This window comes from Symphalangus syndactylus, chromosome 8 (genome assembly GCF_028878055.3).
Source record: "Symphalangus syndactylus isolate Jambi chromosome 8, NHGRI_mSymSyn1-v2.1_pri, whole genome shotgun sequence".
Classification (NCBI taxonomy): domain Eukaryota; kingdom Metazoa; phylum Chordata; class Mammalia; order Primates; family Hylobatidae; genus Symphalangus; species Symphalangus syndactylus.
The window spans coordinates 46,536,827-46,554,095 of NC_072430.2; the positions used below are offsets into that span (position 1 = coordinate 46,536,827).

At 43.6% G+C, this 17,269-nt stretch overlaps 1 protein-coding gene and 1 long non-coding RNA gene across 7 annotated transcripts in view; one reads left to right on the forward strand and one right to left on the reverse strand.

The window, feature by feature from the left end:
* LOC129487712 (disintegrin and metalloproteinase domain-containing protein 21) overlaps positions 1–17,269 on the reverse strand; it is a 108,096-nt gene that overhangs the window by 76,787 nt on the left and 14,040 nt on the right. For 2 of the 6 annotated variants that reach the window (XM_063644380.1, XM_063644379.1), the window contains exon 1: positions 3,235–3,316. The exons of 2 other annotated variants lie outside the window; for them this stretch is intronic. In XM_063644380.1, the coding sequence (XP_063500450.1) occupies positions 3,235–3,265 (31 nt within the window). In that variant the 5' untranslated portion in view covers positions 3,266–3,316. Of the gene's footprint in view, positions 1–3,234; positions 3,325–3,512; positions 3,621–17,269 lie in introns of those variants that run through there. 2 more of the 6 variants (XM_055288973.2, XM_055288971.1) reach the window with 2 other exon arrangements.
* Positions 1–17,269, forward strand: part of LOC129487713 (uncharacterized) — a 44,473-nt gene that overhangs the window by 21,325 nt on the left and 5,879 nt on the right. Inside the window, exon 2 of the long non-coding RNA XR_008659440.2 lies at positions 1,505–2,075. This is a non-coding gene — a long non-coding RNA (uncharacterized lncRNA). The remainder of the gene's footprint in view (positions 1–1,504; positions 2,076–17,269) is intronic.

Consider the following 17,269-nt stretch of genomic DNA (forward strand, 5'->3'; position numbering starts at 1 on the left):
CATTTTCATACTTATTTTCTGCAATTGTAACTTGGTATTATTTTTCTTAAAGTGGGCCCCTCATCTTGCATCAGGCCCAAAAACTTAATTTCACCTCTGACTGTTATCAACATATGGATGAAGGTAGGTGCCGTTTCTTATAAGAACAAAAAGGAAAAGCATTTAAATCAAGCTAATCTAAGACTTACACAGAAGATATAAAAATGAACATGCCTGACCCAACACCAATCATCTCCTGGATTTTGAATCCATTTCTAATCAATGCTTTCTTTGTCCTGAGTCAAGTTTCCTTATATTCTCTTCTTGTACCTTCCCTTGTGCTTTCCAGAGTCTTCCTTTAAAGACAAAAGGACAGAGAGAGAGAGAGAGAGAGAGAACCAACTCCATCCTGAACCTCTTCCCAGAAAGCTCCCTACATCTACTTACCGTATTAAACCTGAGCTTTAACAGAATTTACTGCTTGCCTAAAGGCTTCCTCTTGAGAAACCCCATCCTCAGAAGTCACATGCACCACAAGGTCCAGAGTTCCTGTTCTCCACAGCTCACAACATCAACACCAAATCATTTATCCTGCAATATCTGACTGCACTATTTTTTAGATGTCTCTTCAACCACCCTTATCACACTTGGACAAAATTCAAAGGCTCTGGCCCCTGACTGATAAAATTACTCTCCATCAAAAATCCTACCCTCAGCTTAAAGTAATATTAGCAAGTATATAGACAACACATCTGAAAACAAGACAGGGTTTTTTAAAGTTTTTTTTAACCTCTTCAATTCGTCTTCAGTGTAATTCAGCCTACCCACTCATAGTCATAATGTATACCTTGTCAACACACAAAAAATTTCATATATCCTAAGCAATTTACCAACAATTTTAGTTCTCCCAGCTCTCCCCCTTACTTCTGCTATAGCTGTTTCTCAAACCCAAAGAAAACCCAAACATTTTTCTTTCATCATCTCCCATTTCTCTTAATGTTCTTGTCTTCGAATCCATTCGAGCTCTGCTACTAGTTTCATCCCTTCAAGCACTGTATGCCAAAATCTTTAACCCTCTAAAGTCCTAAATGTGACAGAGATTGTCAGGGAATGGGGGCAGGAACTGCATTAATCTTTCACATACTTTCTCCACTCCTACATCAAAGCTACTAATGCTGCTCTGAAAAAAAAAAAAAATCCCAAAACCAATGTGTTTGTGAAAGGCTTAAAAAGAGAATATAGAAATCAAAACTGAAATGGCTTGTCCTGGATCCCCAGCCTCAGGAATAGAGATATAAAATCCAGTAGATATTTCAAAACTTCCTATGCCATATTGCTCTTTTCTTTATTCTCCTGGATACTGCATTCGCACCTCCTTAATCTTCTGAGTTTTCCTCATTTATGTATAGTGCCAGCAGCTGAAAATCCATTCTCATTGTCTTTCAATCACAGTAGAGTTAGTTAACCAAGTACCTTTCCTTTCTAATGTAAAGTATTTAAGGTTTTTTTTATTTTCTTGTCCTAGATTGGCTATGTGGATGCTGGAAGATGGGGAAAACTTGTTTCAAGCTGAACATTATCCTTGCCATTAACTTGCCTAAAGAGGCTGGATTCATCTGGGCAGTTTTCACTGCTCCAAGTTAGGCACCGTATTCCACAAGGTGCAAGTAGCATGGAAGAGAAAAGCAAAGTTCATAGACAGAACTTCCAAGAACAAAGATCTCTGAATTGGGATGAAATTCTAACTGCCAGATTTGCTCTCTGTACCTCTCTTGATATGTTTTCTACTTACTATGGAGTGACAGTTGTTGTGGATGGGAGGATTGAAAATGGGAAGAACTAATCAAAGATATAATGTCGTGGAAAGGACTGAGAAGCTACACAAACCTGTGTCATATTATTCTTTTTCTTGGAGCTCAGCATGAGAGCAGGCAATAACAGGAGAATAACTTCAAAAAAATCTTTAACCCAGACTCATTGTCTTCATTCCTAGGACTTACAGAGACCAAAGCTCCTGAAGTACCATCATTCTGCCATGGATACTGTGAAGTGGTACCACCATAAATCCATGTCCTCTAACGTCAGTGGACTGTCAAGTGAGCCAACAGCCCTCTTCTGCTTGTTTGATAAACTCTTCCTTTCCCCACAGCTATTTCAAATTCATCAAGACCCCTCTCTACCCATCTTCCCTCTTATTCCAATGCCCTAATGCACTGTTTTCCTATCTGTCTGTCACTAATATCTATCCCATTAGAGTCATGGAAGTAATTCAGCTGCCTATAGCCTGAAGTTTTATTCCTTATGGAAATAGAACAGAAATATCAGAAGGCATCCCTGGAAGATCCTTAGCAACTCTTGCACACACAGTGCCAAATATTTGGGGTGTAAGTGCGTGTAAGGCCACAATGTCACAATATAAAATGGATTTCTTTCTCTGGAATATGATATATGTATACACACACACACACACACACACACACACACACGCCAAATTCAAAGACAAAGTGGCTTCTGGGCCTTTCACCATCCGAATCCGCCTATATCTACCTCTTCTCTACCTTACTACCTCTCTAGTCTCATTAGCCCCTCATGGTTCCAGATCATCTCTCCCACCTACTTGAGGACTGTTTCTATCAATTTTCCCTACTCTCAACTGCATCTTCATCTTCTACTACTTTATCTATTCCTTACTGGCAATTGGGGTGACTACCTCATCCTGATTTTCCCAGGACTGTCCTGGTTTTAAAACTAAAAGTCCTGCACCCAGCAATCCCCTCAGTCTCAACCAAACTGGAATGGTTGGTCACCCTACCTACACCCATGCTCAAGTCACTCATATCTTTAAAAATGAAAACACACCGGGCGCGGTGGCTCACGCCTGTAATCCCAGCACTTTGGGAGGCCGAGGCAGGCGGATCACGAGGTCAGGAGATCGAGACCATCCTGGCTAACATGGTGAAACCCCGTTTCTACTAAAAATACAAAAAAATCAGCCGGGCGTGGTGTTGGGCACTTGCAGTCCCACCTACTCAGGAGGCTGAGGCAGGAGCATGGTATGAACCTAGGAGGCAGAGCTTGCAGTGAGCCGAGATCGCGCCACTGCACTCCAGCCTGGGAGACAGAGCGAGACTCCATCTCAAAACAAACAAACAAACAAACAAAATGAAAAAACAAAAATTAAGAGACTTCACATTATCCAGTGGACTACTGTGGATACCAAATTATGCATAGAATCAAACTTTATGAATGACTTACCATCAGAAGAAACAGTAGTTTCCATGGCCATTTCTGTTTAGATGGTTTATACCATGCTTTACCAATGGTTTGTAGCTGAGGCCACAGAACAAAGGGAAACATAAGCCCTCTCCCTTTTGTCTCTCAGGTGACTAAATTCTAGATTTAGCTACTTAGCAACAAGGAACTTTCAATTCTACAGAAATAATAATAGGCTCTGAAGAATATCTTGCTCTCATCCTGCCATTTCTATACTCATTTCCAAATTTAATACAATTGGAATTGGGTTGTCTACTCACCTCCGGTCTATGTCCCCTGACAGCACAGATTCGTAATTTTGCTGGTGCCATTGCATTGGTCTAGACTGTCTAATCACTTTTCCCATTGAATTGAATTATAGTAACTTTCTAGGGCAAGATCAAATTCCACTTCCATTACCAAATCTTTCCTAAATAATCCAGAAAACATTAACATCCTGTAACTCTCTTTATAACTTTAACATGCAATACATTTTTGTGTGACAAAATTTATATCCTTGCTATTTTCTGTTTCATACATGAGTTTTAAAAATTGCATCTCCTATTAGACTATAATGTTTTGGAGAAAAATATGCTCAAAATGGTTGGTGGAGAATTTATGGTATAGTGTTTGGTAAAATACATAATCAATAAGGTGAGTTCAATTTATAAAAACTACATAAGACAAAGACTAATTTAATAAAATATTAACCCTAACTTTGGGAGTTTCTGTTTTAGATTTTTGTCAGCTCCCAATTTACCTGGTAGAATCAGAGCCTCATGAGATAACCATCAATTAGAAGCAGTTTTAATTACAGTCCCCTTCCATTTCCTGCCAGGAAAAGATTCTACTATTTATGCTGGTTTCTTTAGAAATCTGACAAGGTTCCTTTTTATAAACTGTTTTGCTCATACATGCAAAACTGGAGACACCTCTGCCTTAGGAGGGGTAGATACAAAGAGATTTGTCTTCCGCTGGACTCAGTGGATAACATCTACTTCTATACCAGACATCATTTACAATGAAGTACACATAGCCCAAAAAAATTAGAGTAGAGGAAACCACATACATTCAATCGTGGAAAAAGCTTAGTAGCAAGCCAGTAGCACTAGTAAGCAGAGCGAAGAAACTCTATGCAGGGAGAAAGATAATTGAGGAAGAATAGAATGCCTGCTTCAGGCAGAACAAATAGTAACCTGCAACATCCATAGGTGGGAAAAGAATGAAAGCTTCCAAAAGCAGCTTAGCTTGATCTCTCTAGCTGTAAGAAGGAGTAACATTTATTTCTTCTTCTTTTTCTTTCTTTTTTTTTTTTTTTTGACAGGGTCTCACTCTGTCACCCAGGCTGGAGTGCAGCTGTTTTTTGTTTGTTTGTATCTTTTATAGAGATAGGGTTTCTCCATGTTGGTCAGGTTGGTCTCAAACTCCTGGGCTCAAGTGATCTGGCCTCCCAAATTGCTAGGATTACAGGCACCCGGACAACATTTATTTCTTTGTAGAATCAGCACTAAGAACTTCTGGTTCCAGAAAAGACAGAGTAGACACATTTCTTCCTATTATTCCTAGTAAGTACAGTAAGTCCTCAATGTCACGAATAGGTTCTTGGAAACTGCAACTTTAGGTGAAACAATGTACAGTAGGTCCTGAAATAACATTGTTTTGTCCAATGTGTTTCATTGTAACACTGATGAGACAAATAAAAATTTGTTTTGTTGTATGTTACTTTGCACTGTTAAAGTCACAGTTTCTGAGAACCTATTGCTGATGCGAGGACTTACTGTGCAAGTAAAAACACTGTATTTTAAATAGAAAACAAACATAACAAGGTTAGGAAAGGTAGAGGAAATCATGCAGAGAAGCTACCGACCCTGGGATCTAAGGAATAACATGGTGGTGAATCCCTGAGTTTTCTTTTAACCTCAAGCAATATGGAGAAGCCTATAACATTTTAATGCCAACAGACATAGAACAAAAAAACTCAAGAAGTTTGCTGTCTCTAGCCAAAGGACTCAGAAATGAGCAGTCTGGCAAGACAGAAAACTTTTAGAAAATAACCATCCTTCTCTACCCAAATGTCATGGGAAAACTTGTATCCCCACATGCACTTCATCAGCAAAAGCCACATGGGGAGCTTAAACTTTCAAATCTTCCCAGCTGTAACGTGGCATCCCCTTCCCCACCCCACTCATTGGGGTGGTGTCAGAAAAGGTCAAGTTCAGTTCTGAGACTTTCCTCCTTGTCATGCAGTAAATGAGGCCCTGATATAGTTTGAATGTTTGTTCCCTCAAAATCTAATGTTAAAATATGATCCCCAATGTTACAAGTGAGGTGTGATAGAAGGTGTTTGGCTGGATCCCTCATATATGGCTTGCTGCTGTCCTTGCAGGAATGAGTGAGTTCTTACTCTATGAGTTCACATGAGAGCTGGTTGCCTAGCCAAGCTCTAGGAACAGGGCCACCACCCTTCAGACCCCTGAATGATAGAGCCACCGGCAGCTTGTACCCTTAGCCTAAAAACACTGCAGGCACTCAATACCAATCTGTGAGGGCAGCCACAGGCGCTGCACCCTGCAAAGCCGCAGGGACAGAGCTGCCCAAGGCCCTGGGGAGCCCACCCCTTGCACTAGTGTGGGCTGAATACAGGACATGGAGTCAAGGATTATTTTAAAGCTTTAAGGTTTAATGTCTGCCCTGCTGGGCTTCAGACTTGCATGGGGCCTCTTGCCCCATTTTCTTTTGGCCAACTTATCCCTTTTGGAATGAAAATGTTTGACAAATGCCTGTGCCACCATTTAATCCTACAGGCACATAGGTGGAAGAAACTTGCCTTGAGTATCAGATGAGACTTTGGACTTTGAATTGATGCTAAAATAATTCAGACTTTAGGGGACTACTGAAAAGGGATAATTGTGTTTTGCAATGTGAAAAAAAACATGAAATTTGGGGGCCTGGGAAAAAATGATATAGTTTGGATGTTTTTACCCTCCAAGTCTCATGTTAAAATATAATCCCCAATGTTAGAGGTGGCGCCTAGTGGGACATGTTTGGGGCATGGGGGTGAGTCCTTCATGAATAGATTGGTGTTGTCCTCATGGTAATGAGTGAGTTATTCCTCTGTGAGTTCATGTGAGATCTGGTTGTTTAAAAGAGCCTGGCACCTCCTCTCTCTCTCACTTGTTTCCTCTCTCACCATGTGACATACTGGCTCCCCTTTGCCCTTTGCTTTCAGTCATGATTGTAAGCCTCCTGAGGACCTCTCCAGGAGCAGATACAAGCACTAGGCTTCTTGTACAGCCTGCAGAACCATGAGCCAAATAAACTACTTTTCTTTATAAATTACAAGGAAATGAGTATCTGGTCTTGTTTCATCTGATCTCTCATGGCTAGGATGGTTTATTTCTAGATGTGTAGGTTGCAATAGCTCATTTTTAGCAGGTTGTAAAGGCTCATGTCCTGTGAAGAGAAAATAGCGGTGTGATGGTTAATACTGAGTGCGAACTTGATTGGATTGAAGGATACAAAGAATTGATCCTGGGTGTGTTTGTGAGGGTTTTGCCAAAGGAGATTAATATTTGACTCAGTGGGCTGGGAAAGGCAGACTGGGTGGGCACAATCTAATTAGCTGCCAGCACAGCTAGAATATAAGCAGGCAGAAAAATGTGAAAAGAGAGACTGGCCTAGCCTCCATCCTCCCGTGCTGGATGCTTCCTGCCTTTGAATATCAGACTCCAGGTTCTTTAGTTCTACAACTTGGACTGGCTCTCTTTGCCCCTCAGCCTGCTGATGACCTTGTGATCATGTGAGTTAATGAAGCAGAAAATGTAAAAAGAAAAATAAGGGAAAAACAAGTTTTCCTGTACTTGGCTGACTCATTCCAAGGCCAGCAATAGGCAGAGCCCCAGTGGGGCCTTGATAATACTATCTGAAAAGCCAGAGCCCAAAAGAATGAGCTCCAGAGACTCTCCCACCACCTCCCTGACCCAGAGCAAGGATAAGAAAAACGAGTTCTTCTTATCAGTTTCCCCCTTTGAAATTCTTTCCCTATACCATTATCCTTTGATGTCTTCTCACAACTACTTTTGTAACTATTTCTGCAAGTTTGCAAGGATTTTGTAAGTTCCTGTTTTCCAGCTGTGCAGTATGGCAGTGGTCACAAGACATGCCTGAGTTGTAAAACCTGTCACTGTTTGATAAACTGCCTTCGTTCTGCTTCTGTAAGCTTGCTTACCCACCTTACACCCTTTTCAGATGTATGTATAAAAGTCAAGCCCTGTTTTTGTTTGGTGCTCAGCCTTTGGATATGAATCCGCTGAGTCGGTGGCCACCTAATAAAATCCTCCTCTTCCACCCATTGGTCTCTCTGGTCTCCCGATTCCTGCAACATTTTGGTGAGCCAGCCAGGGGCGGAGACGACAGGTTTGCTCTCTCCTTTGCCTGTGGGTCTGGGCCCCTGGGCTGGGGGAGACCTGTGACCTCATGTGCCACTGGAGGAACTCAAACCCAGAGAAGGAAGCAGCTCTCCCATGACTTGGTGCCCCTCCCTGACATGGTGTTAATCCTTACCATCCCGCAGGCTGAGGAATGGAGACTATACACAAAAAAGACACAGGCACAAGACCTGCCTCATATGCTGGGGATAGAGGAATTGTTTGGGTTACTTACTAAAATTCCTGGAGTATGGGCTGAAGATAACCCTCTGGGATGGCTGTAAATTAGGCACTGGTAGTAGTAGAATTAAAACCAGGAGCAACTCTGGTTCGGGTTCACCAGTACCCACTCCCCTGAGAAGCCATTTGGGGCATTTACAACCACTTAAGTGGCTCTATGATCCTGGAATCTTAGTCCAATACCAGTCACCCTGGAACACTCCACTTACCAGTACAAAAGCCATTGTCTGGTGAATATAGGCTGGTGCAAGATTTATGTGCTGTAAACCAGGCTACAGTGATCATCCCTCCAGTGGTACCAAACCCGTATACTTTAATGGGACTGATTCCAGCAAGTGCTGCTTGGTTTACTTGCCTAGACTTAAAAGATGCCTGTTTCTGCCTTTGCCTAGCACCAAGTAGTCAGCCCCTCTTTGCATTTCAATGGGATGATTCAGTCACAGGCACAGGGGAGCAACTCACCTGGACTAGGCTCCCACAAAGATTCAAAAACTCTCCCACAATTTTTGAGGAAGGACTGGCCTCAGACCTCAAGGCCTACACCCTGCCAAATAATAACTGTGCCTTGCTCCAATATGTAGACGATCTCCTTTTAGCAGCCCCAACCCATGAGGACTGTTACCAAGGAACCCAAGACCTCCTGCACCTCCTATGGAAAGCTAGTTATAAAGTATCCAGAAAGAAATCCTAAATTTGCCAGGAAAGGGTTAAATATTTAGGCTTCATAGTGAGTCAAGGGGAATGCCAGCTCAGCAATGAACAAAGCAGGCTGTTTGTGCACTCCCAACTCCAACAACTTGGCACCAAATAAGGGAATTCTTGGGGGGAGCAGGGTTCTGCCGTATCTGGATCCCAAATTTCTCACTAATGGCCAAGCCCTTGTATGAAGCCACAAAGTTGGGGGGAAAGGAACCCCTCCTCTGGGAGGCTGACCAGGAGAAGGCATTTAAACAAATTAAAGAAGTCTTAACCCAGGTCCCAGCCTTAGGACTGCCAGATATAACTAAGCCTTTCTTTCTATATGTCCATGAACGAAAGAGAATAGCTATAGGGGTCCTGACTCAAGTCATGGGATCACGGCATTGCCTGGTGGCACACTTATCCAAACAATTGGACTCTGTAGTGCTAGGATGGCCTCCTTGCCTCAGGGCACTAGATGCCACTGCCCTATTGGCACAAGAAGCTGACAAAATTACTCTAGGGCAGCAACTAACCATCCAGGTACCACACTTGGTTATAACGTTAATGGATCAGAGACGGCACCATTGGTTATCGAATCCGAGGATGACTCAGTACCAGGGGCTTCTATGTGAAATCCCCACATAATTTTGGAAACAGTAAACACCCTTAACCTGGCTACCCTGCTCCCAATCAAATGGGGAATCCCCCTCCATGACTGTGTGGAAACAGTAGACGAGATGTTCTCAAGCCAGGGAGACCTTACAGACTAACCCCTCAGGGACCCAGATGTTGAATACTTTAGAGATAGAAGCAACTTTTATGCTGGAGGGGGTCCGCCAAGCTGAGTATGCAGTAATAACACTGGACTCAGTGATAGAGGCTCAACCTTTGCCTACAGAAACTTCCACTCAGAAGGCAGAGCTAATAGCCCTGACAAGAGCTCTTTTGCTGGCAAAAGATGAAAAAGTCAATGTTTATACAGATTCCAAGTATGCCTTTGCCACATTGCGTGTTCGTGGAGCTATATATAAGAAGAGGGGACTAATAACTGCTGGGGAAAAATAAATACAGTACAAAGAGGAAGTTTTACAGCGCTTAGATGCTGTATGGGCCCCAAAGAAGTAGCTGTTATGCACTGTATGGGGGCACCAGAGGTCCAGGACACTAGAAGCCAAAGGAAACAGAAAGGCAGACAGGGAAGGAAAACAGGCTGCAATGACTACTTCGCATCCTAGAGAGGAAGCCCTGGCTATGCCTCTCCTCCCAGAACCTCCCCTCCTGGAGGTCTCAAGTTACTCTCCAAATGAGAAGGCCTGGTTTGCCCAAGAATCCGGAAAATACATTGAGGGAGGATGGTGGAAATTCTCTGATGGGAGACTAGTCATTCCTGAAATGGTGGCTCCCAAATTTGTAAGACAATTCCATCAGGGAACTCACATGGGGAAAACAGCACTAGAAATGTTACTGGGACGCCATTTGTATGTGCTGTGGCTCACTGCCACCACCCAAGCTGTTTGTGAATAATGTCTAACTTGTGCCCAGAACAACCCATGACAAGGGCCCACTCGGCCCCCAGGGATTCAGGAAATGGGAGCCACACGCTGAAAACCTGCTTATGGACTTCACTGAGCTGCCCCGAGCAGGGGACTATCGGTACATGTTAGTACTCATCTGCACCTTTTCAGGATGGATTGAGGCTTTCCCCACCAGAATAGAGAAAACATGAGAAGTGACTAAAGTACTGTTAAGAGACATTATCCCCAGGTTTGGACTGCCCCTAACTCTAGGGTCAAACAATGGACTGGCATTTGTAGCCGCAATAGTTCAAAAACTAACACAGCTGTTAAAAATAAGATGGAAATTACACACAGCCTACCGGCCACAGAGCTCAGGTAAAGTGCAGCACATGAACCAGACACTCAAATAGCCACTGAAGAAATATTGCCAAGAGACCCATCTAAGGTGGGATCAGGTCCTACCCATGGTCCTCCTCCGAGTCAGGTGCACCCTCACCAAACAAACTGGGTATTCACCCTATGAAATCTTGTTCGGCCAGCCACCCCCAATCATAGGTCAAATTAAGGGTGATCTCCGGGAGCTAGGGGAATTAACCTTAAGAAAGCAAATGCAGGGCTTAGGGATAGCCATGCAAGATGTCCATGGCTGGGTATGGGAAAGAATGCCCATAAGCCTGGCAGACCCAGCACACCCCTTTAAACCCAGGGACTCTGTTTGGGTCAAGAAATTGAATCCAACCACTTTGGGACCCCTATGGGATGGGCCCCATACTGTAATCTTATCCACTCCCACTGCTGTTAGAGTTGCAGGAATTGTGCCTTGGATCCACCCCAGTTGGCAGAAACCAGCAGTCCAAGACAAGTGGACCAGCCAACAGTACCCAGAACATCCCACCCGGCTAATCCTATGATGGGACCGCATTGCCATTAAGGATGGTGACAGCCTTGCTCTGGTCACTCCAGAAGCTGACCAGTCTATGCATGGCTGAAGCTTGAGGAGACAACAGCCATGCTCTAGTTACACTGGAAGCTGACTAGTCCATGCACGGCTGAAGCTTAAGTTGTCATCAGGGAAGTAAATGTGGCTAGAGATCTTAAGCCTAGTAATTTTCCTTATAATATTAATTATTTTACTGTTGTTCTGTTGCTTTGCTCAACCTCCTCCATTGGGTAAAAACGTCTTTTGTCCTTGCTGGGTATAAAGATGCTGCTCTTTACTTTGTTCCTACTCCTCCCCATCAGGGCACTCCATTTACCTGTGCCAGGGGATGGGCCCATAGAAGGGTGCCCCCACTGTACTCACACCACATGATCGGGGAGCACAGTAACTAGAACCCTGTTATATCACACTTACTGTGAATGTACAGGGACTCGCCAAGGAACTTGTATTCACAATCAGATGACCTACTTAGTCTGTGACCCGGGAAATGACCGGCCTTATGTATGTTACTATGCTAAGTCCTCACCTTATGAGTCCATCTGGTTTGAGGTCTATGTCGGGCTAAAAGAAGGGAACCTTCTAACCCTAACCAAAAAGGTCGCTCCCTCCTACAGGGGGCCTATTTCCTTGTATTTTGATGCCTGCCAAGCTGCATATATCAGCTACTCTTATGCTGTAGTTTCTTGTGACGGCCTATCATGGGAAAGATACTATAGTAACTGTCACAAGTATATATGCGCACCAAGGAGAGGAAGCTTTCAAGAGAAGACCCCTCTTTGCTCCCTGAGATCTCTGGAAGCAGACTGTCAGGCCAGCACGATGTGGTCCACTGACCCTGTAGAAAGTCAAGGACAACCACGGGAGACAGTCAGGCTTATCAAAATGCCAGCAAAACCATATTGTAAGACAAGAACCTGCAATCCTTTAAATTTTACCATCCTGGAGCCAAATCTGCCCATATGGACTACAGGTTACCCCACGACATTATGGATCAGTGGTCAGGGAACTGACCCAGGAGTCTATTTATATATTAGAAAGAAAATTTGAACCCATTCAACCCAACAATTCTGAGTTTTTGAGTCATTCTATGAGCACATCCACCAGGAGTTGCCTGAACCTTCCACCTTGGCTAGACACCTCTTTGCCCAACTAGCTGAAAACATAGCTAGCAGCTTGCACAGCTCCTCATGTTACATTTGTAGGGGAACCAACATGCTAGATCAATGGCCATGGGAAGCAAGGGAGCTAATGCCCCAAGATAACTTTACTCTGAATGTCCCCTCCCCCAAACAACGCTCACAAGCTCAAGCATCTGGCGCTTAAAAACTTCTATTGTTGGGAGACTCTGCATTGCTCACTGGGGAAAAGACTTTACAGACCCCGGTAGGAGAATTAACTTGCCTGGGACAACAATATTACAATGAAACAGTAGGGAAAACTTTATGGTGGGATGGGAAATATAATTCTGCATTGCCCCACCCAAGCCCATCCCGTTTCCCTTCCTTAAATAACTTTTGGTACCAACTTAACGCCCCAAATATCTGGCAGGCACCCTCTGGCCTCTATTGGATCTGTGGACTGCAGGCATATCAGCAGCTGCCAGCTAAATGGACAGGAGCTTGTGTACTAGGAACAATTAGAACGTCCTTCTTCCTAATCCCTCTAAAGCAGGGAGAAGCCTCAGGTACCCTGTTTATGATGAAACTAAAAGGAGAAATAAAAGGGGCATAGCCACAGGGAATTGGAAGGATAATGAATGGCCCCCTGAGAGAATAATCCAACATTATGGCCCAGCCACCTGGGCAGAAGATGGAATGTATGGATACTGCATCCCTTTTACATGCTCAACCACATCATAAGGTTGCAGGCAGTGCTTGAAATCATTACTAATGACACTGCAAGAGCCTTAAATCTGCTGGCCAAGCAAGCCACAAAAATGAGATATGCTATTTATCAAAACAGATTGGCCTTAGACCACCTCCTAGCCCAGGAGGGAGGGGTATGCGGAAAGTTCAATCTAATCGTTGCCTAGAAATCGATGACAATGGAAAAGTCATTGAAGATATAACTGCAAAAATCCAAAAATTAGCCCATGTTTCAGTCCAGATGTGGAGGAGATGATCTCCAGACTCCCTCTTCAGGGGCTGGTTTTCATCCCTCGGAGGATTTAGGACCTTAGTAGGAATAGTTCTGGCCATATTAGGAGGTTGCTTAATACTCCCTTGTCTCTTACCCCTCCTTGTCAAAAACATCCAATCTGCCGTGGTGTCTCTTGTAACAAGCCAAACTACTCAGCTAATGGCTCTAACCAAATAGCCCTTGCCAAGTAAAGAACTAACTCCCCATGAAGAATTAAAATTTGATGATGATGCTTTCTATTAAACTTCATTTATAGGAAGCACCAAAGGGGGGAATGAAGCAGAAAACATAAAAAGAAAAGTAAAAGGAAAAACAACTTTTCCTGTACTTGGCTGACTCCCTCCAAGGCTAGCAATAGGCAGAGCCCTAGCAGGGCCTTGATAAAACTATCTGAAAAGCCACAGCCCAAAGGAACGTGCTCCAGAGACTCTCCCAACAACCCCCAACTCCGAGCAAGGATAAGAAAAACAAGTTCTTTTTATCAGTTTCCCCCTTTGAAATTCTTTCCCTATACCATTATCCTTTGATCTGCTCTTACAACTACTTTTGTAACTATTTCTGCAAGTTTGCAAGGATTTTGTAAGTTCCTGTTTTCCAGCTGTGCAGTATGGCAATGGTCATAAGACATGCCTGAGTTGTAAAACCTGTCACTGTTTGATAAACTGCCTTTGTTCTGCTTCTGTAAGCTTGCTTACCCGCCTTACAGGTTTTGCGCCCTTTTCAGATGTATGTATACAAGTCAAGCCCTGTCTTTGTTTGGTGCTCAGCCTTTGGATATGAATCTGCTGAATTGGTGGCCACCTAAAAAAATCCTCCTCTTCCACCCATTTGTCTCTCTGGTTTCCTGATTCCCACAAAATTAATACTTAATAAACTCCTATCTATCTATATCTATCTATCTATCTATCTATCTATCTATCTATCTATCATCTATCTATCTATCTGTATGTATGTATTCCATTAGTTCTGTCCCCCTGACTAATACAGATTTTGGTACCAGGAGTGATTCTAGAGGAACAGAATATTAAGGATGGAGTTCTTTTGTTGGTTTAGGGGTTTCTGCAGTTGGTTGCTTAATATGATTAGACCTGAAAATGCTAAGGAATCTACTTCTAATAGTATGGAGAACACTGATAGTACTTGGCATGAACTGTTTAGAGAGTTATGCAAAATAAATGCATTTGACACTCCTGATTCATTACTTGTGAGAGGCAAGGAGATTAGTGACTCAATACATAATACCTTTGACCATATGTGGAGAACAAAGGAACATAATGAAACTGGTTGTTTGCTCGTAAGTCTAGCGACAAAGTGATGAAAGAAAATGATGAACTCAGGGATTTTATCTCCTGGCCTCAGAGGCAGATGCTGAGCCTCAAATCTGCTAAGATTGCCCTGAGTGACAGTTTTATCTCCTGTAGAGAAAGAGCTGAAATTATGGAAAAACAGAGACAAGCTCTTATCATGTGAGTGGCTGACCTGGAACAAAAGTTGCATACACAGCCTCGTCAGGTGTCTACTGTTAAAGTGAGGACATTGATTGAAAAAGAATGGGACCCTGCATCTTGGAATGGGGATGTGAAGGAGGACCCTGATGAAGCTGGGGACACTGAGTTTGTAAACTCTGATGAGACTTTTTTTTTTTGCCAAAAGAAACAGCTACCCTATCCCCAGCAGCAGCAACATCCCCTCCCTGACCCATGCTGCAATCAGCATTTACACCTTTGTCTGAGGAGATAAACCCTGTGCTGCCTGAGGCAACAGTGATAGCCTCTCCTGAGGCAATCACCAGGCAAGATAATGTTTATTCTCCTCAGAAGCCACCCCCAATGCCCCTGTTTGCTTCTAGACCTATAACTAGACTAAACTGGCAGGTACCTAGAGGTGAGATTGAGAGTGTGACCCATGAGGAAGTGTGTGACACTTGAAAAGAACTGCTTGAGTTTTCTAATTTACATAAACAGAAATCTAAATAACAGGCATGGGAATGGATATTAATGGTGTGGGATAATGGTGGAAGGAATATAGTGTTGAATCAGGCTGAATTTATTGATCTGGGCCCTCTAACTAGGGACTCTGCATTTAATGTTGCAGCTTGAGTTAAAAAAGGGTCTGATCGGTTTTTTTTTTTTTTTGGTTACCTGAAATATGGATTTAAAGATGGCCCACTATGAGTGAACTGGAAATGCCTGATCTCCCTTGATTTAATGTAGACGAAAGGATCTGAAGGCTTAGGGATATTGGGATGGTGGACTGGATTAGTCACTTTAGACCTACTCATCCCAGCTGGGAGGATCCAGAAGATATACCCTTGACCAATGTCTTGAGAAATAGATTTGTGAGGGTAGCACCTGCATCTTTGAAGAGCCCTATAATTGCTCTTCTCTGTATGTCAGATCTAACCATGGGAACTGCAGTCACTCAACTACAAAATTTATATACAATGGGAATAATTGGATCCCAAGGTGGCAGAGGCCAAGTGGCAGCACTCAACCATCAAAGTCAAGATGGGCATAGCTATCGTAATGGACAGCAGAGGCAAAGCAGCAATCAGAATAGTCTGACTTGTGTAGACCTCCGGCATTGGCTAATTAATCATGGTGTTCCTAGAAGTGAAATTGATAGGAAGCCTACTGCATTTCTACTTAATTTATACAAGCAGAAAACTTCTAGGTCAAATGGACAAAAGACTAATTTGAATTATAAAAACAGAGAATCACAGCCCCTCAATCAATTTCCAGACTTGAGCCAGTTTACAGACCCAGAACCCCTTGAATGAAGAGGAGGCTGAGTCCCCTTGAGGAAGGACCCCACTACATTACCAACAATTTATGCAGTTAATCTTTCTCCCATCCTTCCCCAAGGAGACCTCTGAATCCAGCCTTTTACCAGGGTAACTGTGCATTGGGGAAAGGGAAAATGATCAGACATTTCGGGGACTACCAGACACTGGCTCGAGCAGGTCCTGAAGGCACAAGTAAGTTACATGAGGAAGTGGCTCAAATGCCCATGGTCTCCACTCCTGCCACCCTGCCTTCTCTCCTGCATCCTGCACTGATGGCCTCATGGGAAATTCCCTATGATCAGTTGGCAGAGGAAGAGAAGACTAGGTAGGGCCTGTTCACAGATGGTTCTGCACGATATCCAGGTACCACCCAAAAGTGGACAGCTGTAGCCCTACAGTCCCTTTCTAGCACATCCCTGGAGGACAGCAGTGAAAAGGAGTCTTCCCAGTGGGCAAAACTTTGAGCAGCACACCTGCTTGTGCACTTAATATGGAAGGAGAAATGGCCAGATGTGCAATTATATAGTGATTCATGGGCTGTAGCAATGGTTTCGCTGGATGGTCAGGGACTTTGAAGAAGCATGGCAGAAAAATTGGTGACAAAGAAATTTGGGAAAGAGGTATGTGGACGGACCTCTCTGAGTGGTCAAAACTGTGAAGACATTTGTATCCCATGTGGGTGCTCACCAGTGAGTGACCTCAGCAGAGGAGGATTTTAATAATCAAGTGGATAGGATGACCCGTTCTGTGGACACCACTTGGCCTCTTTCCCCAGCCACTCCTGTCATTGCCCAATAAGTCCATGAACAAAGTGGCCATGGTGGCAGGGAAGGAGGTTATGCATGGGCTCAGCAACATGGACTTCCACTCACCAAGGCTGCTCTGGCTATGGCCACTGCTGAGTGCCCAATTTGCCAGCAGCAGAGACCAATACTGAGCCCTCGATATGGCACCATTCCTCGGGGTGATCAGCCAGCTACCTGGTGGCAAGTTAATTATATTGGACCTCTTTCATCATGGAAAGAGCAGAGGTTTGTCCTCACTAGAATAGACATTTTCTCCAGATATCGGTTTGCCTATCCTGCATGCAATGCTTCTGCCAAGACTACCATCAGTGGATTCATGGAATGCCTTATCCACCATGGTATTCCATACAGTATTGCCTCTGACCAAGGCACTCACTTTATGGCTAAAGAAGTGGTGGTGTAGTCTCATGCTCATGGAATTCACTGGTCTTACCATGTTCTCCATCATCCTGAAGCAGCTGGATTGATAGTAAAATGGTCTTTTGAAGTCACAATTACAACAC